Raw genomic sequence first — 8,492 nt, forward strand, 5'->3', positions numbered from 1 at the left:
TTTTAGGGAAAAATGTTTTTGCAACAGTTTTGCAGCACAAATCGAACTCTTTTATGTACAACACAGCACTAGTCATCTTCTTGTTTAATTCTGAAACTCGAAATTAAAAAATATTTCACCGAGAATTGGTCTAAATTCAGAAAATGCCAACAAAACTACCGGTTACAATTAGTAATTCTACAGTACTGAAACACTATTCAGACTAACTGCTGTTTCAGTCATTGAGACCTCATCGGAGAAGGCTGAGCTGTAGGATGACTTTATTAACCTTTTTCCATTCTCTCAACTAGTGACTATAATGTATTTTATCACTCTCTTATTATTGACCCCCACAGAAACTTGTGATCTCTAAGCGGTCAAATATCAGCATATATTGACCGCTTATATTGACCACTTATTATTGACCACTTAGCCCGAGGACTTAGAACTTTTTCCTCAACTTCAGTACTGAAAGAAGAAAAATCTGAAGCCAATTGCTGGGATTCGAACCCAAACTGTCAGATTCTCAGTCAAAGAACTTGGGGAACATACTACAAGAGACAACTGAAAACTTCGGTTTACACAGAAGTAATGTCCAATGTAAACGGCATATGTACATACTATTATACTATTACAATAGTATTCCTTTCTTCCTATAGCAAAGCAAAAACAGTTTTAGGTATGCTATGTCATGATAAATCTATTATTGCCCTCATAATCGGTCAATATATGAAATATAGACCTCGTAAAAGACCTCGGGGGACCTCGGTCTTTTACTCGTTCTATATTTCATATATTCTTTAATCGTGCAATAATAGATACGTACTGTATACACAAGGAGATATTTTAGTCTTCTCACCGGTACAGCTGGCTATGGGACTTTCCCAGAAGCCAGTAGACAGGCATTTGGAAGTTGCCATTCCAGACAATGTATAGCCGGTGTTGCAGTGGATGTGTAGTACACCATACTTTGTCATGCTGCTGGCTGTTGCACTGCCATTGTTGATTGTAGGCAGCGTACTACAGACAATAGCTGTGATCAGACAAGGCATAATTCCAAGAGATCACACACGGGGCTAAACAAATGTCAGTTAGGTCAGGTTTTGTTCTACCTATGGCTTCTGGTATGTCAGACTTGGACGTAACTGAAGAGGCGAGTTTATAAACGACTTCCTAAAACATAGTAGCGTAATGTAGTGGAATAAAATACCCTAGCATCTGCTTTGTTTATTTCACTGCTTTGTCTGTCAGAAGGAGGGCTGTCATGGTAAACTTACAAGATTTTGCGTCGTTAAGGAAATGTTAAATCCATATACAGGTTCCAGGTATACTTTCCTATGAAAAGGTAACTGATGGGATGTCCATTTTCTCATTCACTGTCCTTTTCGGTATTTGGCTATTTCAACTGCATGGCATGTCCAGTTCTATTACCTTCACATTCTGGAATGGTTGTCCATAACTGAGATGCCTGGCAGGTAATGGTTTGAGGACCATACATTTCAAATCCGCCATTGCAAGTGACATTGACATTTGTACCAACGAGTTGGTTCGCTGTGCTGTAATTGGCATTGGGAATGTTGAGGATCGGGCAAATCGCTGTGGTTGGAAAAAGAAAAGAGCAACATTCAATTGGCCCATATAATAATTATACTATCACGGGCAAAGTGTAACACGTATTTCATGGCAACTCAGAGTATCATGCTTGCGCGCTCCTCAGGCAAAATGAAGAAATAGGATCTTCAGTTCTGCTGCTGCACACAGTTGTAGTGGTAGCTTCCCATATCCGCTTCGTCGCAAACATTTGCCAAAACTACCCAGACTCTTTATGTCTCTCCCTCTGTCTGTTTCCCTCTATCTCTCTATCTCACTTCCTCTCTCCCTCTCTCCCTCTCTCTCCCTCCCTGAGTGCAGTTTTTGAAATTTCCTGGAAGAATCATGGTAAAATTACGTGCAAAGTGATGCAAAAAATCTCGCGGACCACGGCTCACGAGATATTTGAATCACCTTTGTCCAGTATGTTGCCTGGAACGACCGCTGATCTAGAAGCGATCACACTGGTGTTGTTCCGAAGCTTCAGAACACCCTGGCCGTGACATGCCCAGTTATCCCCTTAGACATGATTTTGTTGATCCTAAATATTTACTTGCCGTTAGTCTAGCTAGATTATGTATGATACTGCATTATGTATTATACTGTACAAGTAGAGTTGAAACTGGCTATTATGGACACAAGGTTTAAAGTGACGCCATTGGCATAACGTTATTACACATTCTGTACTAACGTTCACAGGTCGGGACTGTCGTTGTCGTGGCTACACTTGTACATGTCACTGTAGGACTACCCACTATGCCGAAGTTAGCATTGCAGGTTACATTGAATACTGGTGCACTACCAGTAACCACTCCATTCGTTATTGTAGGTGCAGTGCACACGATAGCTGTATTGGAAAGTAGAAAAGCAATGAACTCACTTCATACATACATTTGCCAGACAAGTGCATGCATGCATTATTTCCCACATAATGCATCGGTGGTTCAAACTGAATCGTTTCTGGGACTTAGGACAAACCAGATCAGGAGGCTAGTCGTTAGTATTTCCCTTACCATTGCAAGTCTGAGGACCACTCGTGCGTGCCCATGAGCCACCTGTTCCACAATCTGCGTACCAATTTATGGAACTCTTTGTATATCCCAGATCACAATCGAGGAAGGCCTGTGAAGGAAATACATCTCCACTTGGATAGAGGACATTTCCTTTTGCTACAGGAGATAAGGCGGTACCACAGTGTGAACTTGGTGGTGACACTGCATGGTAAAAATACAATGCAGAAGAAGGATTCAGTTTATTGACCCTGGTGATTTGATATTCGGCTCTAAAACTATGGATACTTTCGCAAACGACTATTCACTTCATGCCTTGCACAATCTAAGGTTACAAGATGCAATTTGCGAGGATAACCCTCATCCTCCAGATGCGATGTGGTCTGCATCGACAAGGAGTATGCTCATTATAAACCTGAAAGGGGTTTGTCAAGATACTGCACTCTGAGCTACATAGTCAATGCTAGGAGTGGGCATTCTTTCGAACGGATAATTAGCGATAATTGAGAAATATACGGCACCGAACATCATTATGTCTAAGGCCCACCAAGTTAATTCTATGCTACTCGTTCGACATTTTCTGGAAAAGGCATTCGGGCCGGCAGAGAAAAACAAAAACAGAGGAAAAGACAAACATCCATTCTATGTGTACTGAGCCATTTTGGACAAAAAAATAGCATTACTATCACTTGTATCCGAGTCGCCGCATGACAGCTGTCAGACTGGACTGGAGCGGTATACTAACAGATTTCATGGGTGGCTCCTTCGCACTTTGACGTGAGTCGAGTGGAATTCCGCTCCATCACGATCGTGGAAAATCTCAAAGTCCTTGACATCTGGAATCTCCGCTCGCTTGGTGAGCAGGCCGTACCATAAGGCTTGGAAAAAAGAAATTTTCATCGCTCGCATCTTCTACGTACCCTTGTCTGGATTGCAAGATGATCGATAAGCTGAAAACCAGTCACCGCTGAATTTTGGCCGCTCAGTAACAATTGATGCTTGCGCTCCATTCCCCAGACACGCACGCCCGTCCTCGCTCGCACATTAGCACACGCCTGCACGTACCTACATGCACCCATCTCCATCCGGTTGTGCACTTTTATTTCTCTCAGGGTATTTTTCCTTTTTCATGTGGACAATCAACCATCGCATGTATCAGAGCTCAATAGAGACAGAAGCGGAAAGGTTGGCACTAAATTCCTGCCCTGTACCCGAACTGTTCTTTTATTGTTATCATTATTATGGGGGGGGGGGGAGGGGGAGTAATCTAGTCACCTCCCAATATGTAAATTGAGGTAAATATGCACTTCAATCCTGGGAGGTGATGGTGATCCTACCGTGGGGAAATCAGTCTAACTGAGGCTCACTCAGACCGTGCATGATTTTATCTATTTTTTTTCCCAGCTCAATTCCACCAAGAGGAAAAATAATGATATGTCCACCTCTGAATGATGCACATGAGTTTATACAAAACTAAGGCGAACTATAATACACACTATACACCGGCAACTCCAGAAGGTCATCATTTCCAACTGTCCTGGACTATTACAAGACTGAGAAAACTATGAACTTCTAGGCGGTGAAATTCAACCCTACGCAAGTGATTCAAATTGTACGTGAGAATGGGAAGATTCCTTTTGCCCTCTGCATTCTCTTCAGTTTTCTGTCGCGGGCACAATGGAGTAACATCTGCTCAGCCATTTAGTCTAGTACTGCTCTTCTTAAATTTGACCTTTATTACAAGACTCTTCTTTTCTTTTTCATTTCGTTCTCCCACTCTCACACACACATGCTCACGGTTAATTCTGCCGTCGTGAGACCCTTTCGGGACGGATACGAGAATAATAATAATAATAATAATAATAATAATTCTGGAAGAGAAAAAGACATATGGATACGAGTTAAGAGTAACTCTCCATCACTGTAACATGATACTATATACAGTTGTTGTAGTTGGAAGGCTGTCGGTTAGCGCTACGGAGATGTGTTAAAGCTAGGTGTCAGGACGTCGAATGTTTCAGTACTCTGTCAGTTTTGTGCCTAGTTATTGCACTTTCTGACTGTATATAGTATCATGTTACAGTGATGGAGAGTTACTCTTAACTCGTATCCATATGTCTTTTTCTCTTCCACATTTATTTATGGCTCAACATCCGAGTTTCAAATAATAATTCTCTTCAGTTATTCAAGGTGTTAGCAGCCACTATAAGATCGTTGTCGAACAAAAATGAAAATTCAACTTTTCCTCTTGTTGAAGATGCGGGGTCGCACTTCACATTTTTCAGCCATTCAGTCGAAAGCTGGCGGGATACTTCCACCTTTCCATGGTGTTTAGTCACAATTATGTACTCATAAATATTATGAAGGAGATTTATTCCCCGCTCCACCGTTAGGGGCTGCATCTGCCGCTAGGGTTTACCGGATGCTAGCGGCCATCGTGAGTTCCCGGACACAATAATTACTTTTTATTTTTTATTCCCACCTTGAGGTTATATTAGAAGTTTGCTCCGTAATACAACCATTTTTAGAAAGATTAAATGTGTTATTTTCGGTTGGCTGGACGTAGCGAATGAAAAGAAAAATGTATTTTTTGCCAGCATTTTCACCACAATTACGGCACCAGGATTGCGTCAGCTGTTTTTTTTGTCAGTGTTCTCGAACTTTTCTCTTCATCGTGGTCTTTCTCTTTTCGTTGTAGTTTCCCACCCACCCTCCCCTTTATTCTCACTTCTGGATAGGTCCTACAGGCTATGTTTTGTTCATATATCTTATGGGGTTATGCTAACCGCTTTTTCCTCAGGGTTGTGCCTCCGCCGGGGTCCTGAGGTTTTTTCTGCCAGCTTCGGGCTGGTTAATTATCCGGCGTCCCCATTCACCACAGTGGTTCACTTCTTGCATGATGTTGGTCTGGTACATACGTGTACGTGTATATGTGTGAGGTGGCATGCCCTTCTTCTTGCTCATGTATACACTACGCTAAGCTCTTCCATCTTCCACCGTGAGTGAACAAAGACCACACTACTACTGTGATCTGTATCTTTCTGTTGTGTGTGGGTGTGTGTGCGGTGTACGCAGAGGCTAGCTAGCTGGCAAAAATACATCTTAATTTCTCAGATTTTACCTGCATCAGCTCTGACGTTTTTACACATGACAACATCACCGGATGGGCACGGTGTCACCATAGCAGGATAGCAGGTAACACCTCCGCTTCCGTCAGATACCCAAATGGAAATGGATCTTTTCTGCGCGGTGCTGATGTAAGCGATATAGGACTGAGCACAGATTCCAGTGATGTCAGACATGTTCACTAATGTAGCATGGGCAGCAGTACACCTAGCCTCTGCACCTGAGGAAGCAGTTCCGATCCAGACGCTGTGGCTTAAAAAATAAAGCCCTCCATCGTTGCAATTATAGTGGGCTAATGGGAAGAAAGAGAGAAAAGTGGAGACAGTGCAGAGGTGTTGCAATACGCGAAAGTAGAGAATTCACGTAGAGTGCAAATGTATGGGTTAGAGTATGCGGCCTCGGGTGTTTTGGGTCCAGATTTCTAGATGAGGTTCTCTACTTAATATTTATTCAACATCTCCTTGCTCGTCGTAAGACTGCCAAGATTTATTGGAAGTCGGGTGGTAGCCAACCACAGCGAACCAAATAAAAAGGAGAGAAACAAAGAGAGGACTGCAATAAGGGGTATGACGAAAATGGTGAGATTATTTAGGAGGAAGAAGCTGAAGCTCGAACTCCTTAATGTCTAGTTGGCAAGGGAGACCAGAGAGTGCTTTGTGGCACACCCAAAGAAAATGCTTGCTGGTCTGCTGGGTATTATTCAACAGCCAGCAGAAATCGACCAAAGTGCACATTCCAATTGACTTCTCTACGGGAACGTCGAGTAGAACAGGTTTCTTTTATGGTGCTGGAAGAGGGTTCCTGGGATTCTCCTTGTGGCCTTCTTGTAACGTACAGCTAAACTTCACTGACATCGTGGAAACAATTCGTGTGAAGAAAAATCCTGATAACATTCTGAAGCGAAAGATGAAGTACATGTAATCATTCCGAAGTTCCTACACCTTTCAGAGCATGTGGGCAGTCTGACACAATCGAAACATCAATACATTGAATTGGATTTTCGGTTTGATCACTTTGGAGGTAGATCTGACCTAGTCACATGCCACACCTTTAGGAGCTGCATCTGTATATTAATCCTTGACGGTGGTGGCATTCATACGGATAAGGTAAACTCGGCCCAAACAAGTACCTACGTGAACCATAAATTATTTAACTTGTCAAAAGAAAGTCTGGGAAGGCTCTAAGTTAAGAATCACTGCATAGCAGGAAGTTTCCGGACGGGAATATTTTCGGACAATGCCGAATTTCAATAGATTTTATTTTCGTATAGTGTTGTATGTTAAAAGGAGAAGGTAAGCCTATAATCAAATTTTCACCAGTTGTAGTCTTCGGGGTGCTGATTCGAATGTTCTTGGTCCTAGGAAGCTGAGACTCTCCCTTCCTCCCTTGTTCCCAATCAAACTCGCGCACTAGATGGGGATTTGTATGCAAAATTTCACTGAAAGTGCCATTTCGTTCTTATAAAGGTATGGATGACCGGGATTGGCTCATATTTTGTAGTCTTTTGGACACTAAGTCGCCTGGTTTTGATCCGAAAAGGCTGCGACGTTGCGTTCAGCCTTTATTCCCAATCGAACATGGTTGAACAAGCGGTCACGTGCTCCTACGTACACCAGTCACCTCATCACCGCGCCAGCAGGCGACAAATTTCCCATCAAGGTTCAACTCAAAGGTGCAAAGGTTCAACTCGAGTGACAGAACCTCGCTCAAACATGCTGTAAGTTGTAGCCTGCAGGCACGGTGACCAGGTGACAGGGGTCCGCATGAGCACGTGACCGCTTGTTCAGCCATGTCCGATTGGGAATAAGGGCCGGAAGCTTCATCGCAGCCTTTTCGGACCAAAACCAGTTGATTCAGCGTCCAAAAGACTACAACATATGGGCCAATCGCGGTCATCCGTGCTTTTATAAAAACGACATGGCCTTTTTAGTGAGATTTTGCATATTAATCCCCATCTAGTAGGGCACAGTCACCCAGTTTCGGTGGAAGTGTGCGAGTTCGATTGGGAATGAAGAAGGAAGGGAGCGTCGCAGCTTCCGCGGACCAAGACCATTTGACTCAGCACCCCGAAGACTGGTGAAAATTTAGTACAAAAGAGGCCGTGTACAAAATCGTACGAAAATACATCCGGTCCGAAAATTTCCTGCTACTATAGAGTAACATGAGAACTGGAAGAATACCAAAATATGTGTGCGGGTGAATCTCTCAGATTTCGCTCAAAATTTGCAGGTAGGTTCCCTTTGGGGTGAAGTTCGACTGTGCAAGGCCCTTGAAAACGTTTCTGAAGGGAACCTTGAAACTTGCATACCCCTCAAAGTGTCCTAAAAATCACATTATTTATGGGTCTATAAACGAGTCACCCTACAGCGTACACGAACAAGCTACGAACAAAACTCCATCGAGCCAACAATGCCTACCCTTAGACGAGTTCCTGGAGCAGTACTGCTTTGTAATGCCAGCATCCCGGAAGACGAGGGCCATCACCCCCTGATGCCGCAAATGATCGTCTTGAAAATAGCCAATTTACAAACGCTGATAAAACAGACTGCTACGTCCTCAATTAGCATGTACAAATCACATCACTATTACAAACTTCACATTTTTTACGAATTGTATAATATTTTGAAGGCAGTTTTCGGAACTTCTATCTTCGCTTTTGGCTTTGACAGTCATTCATTATCTAATTGACCCATATTGCATGTCTCTTGAGCTATGAAGATGCATTGTACATGTCCGTTACTATGGTAGCCATGTCCATTTTTGCAAATAGGCCATAACTCTTGAACT

At 42.9% G+C, this 8,492-nt stretch overlaps 1 protein-coding gene across 1 annotated transcript; it reads right to left on the reverse strand.

Annotated features, from left to right (window-relative positions):
- Positions 1-779: 779 nt before the first annotated feature.
- Positions 780-3,658, reverse strand: LOC135819022 (protein lev-9-like). The gene is made up of 5 exons (XM_065332171.1): positions 3,649-3,658; positions 2,583-2,783; positions 2,261-2,416; positions 1,411-1,575; positions 780-1,012 (listed from the first exon to the last, which is right to left on the reverse strand). The coding sequence occupies exons 1-5, from the start codon at positions 3,656-3,658 to the stop codon at positions 780-782; spliced, it is 765 nt and encodes a 254-aa protein (XP_065188243.1).
- Between the last annotated feature and the right edge of the window lie 4,834 nt (positions 3,659-8,492).

The sequence above is a fragment of the Sycon ciliatum genome, chromosome 6, assembly GCF_964019385.1.
Source record: "Sycon ciliatum chromosome 6, ocSycCili1.1, whole genome shotgun sequence".
Lineage (NCBI taxonomy): Eukaryota > Metazoa > Porifera > Calcarea > Leucosolenida > Sycettidae > Sycon > Sycon ciliatum.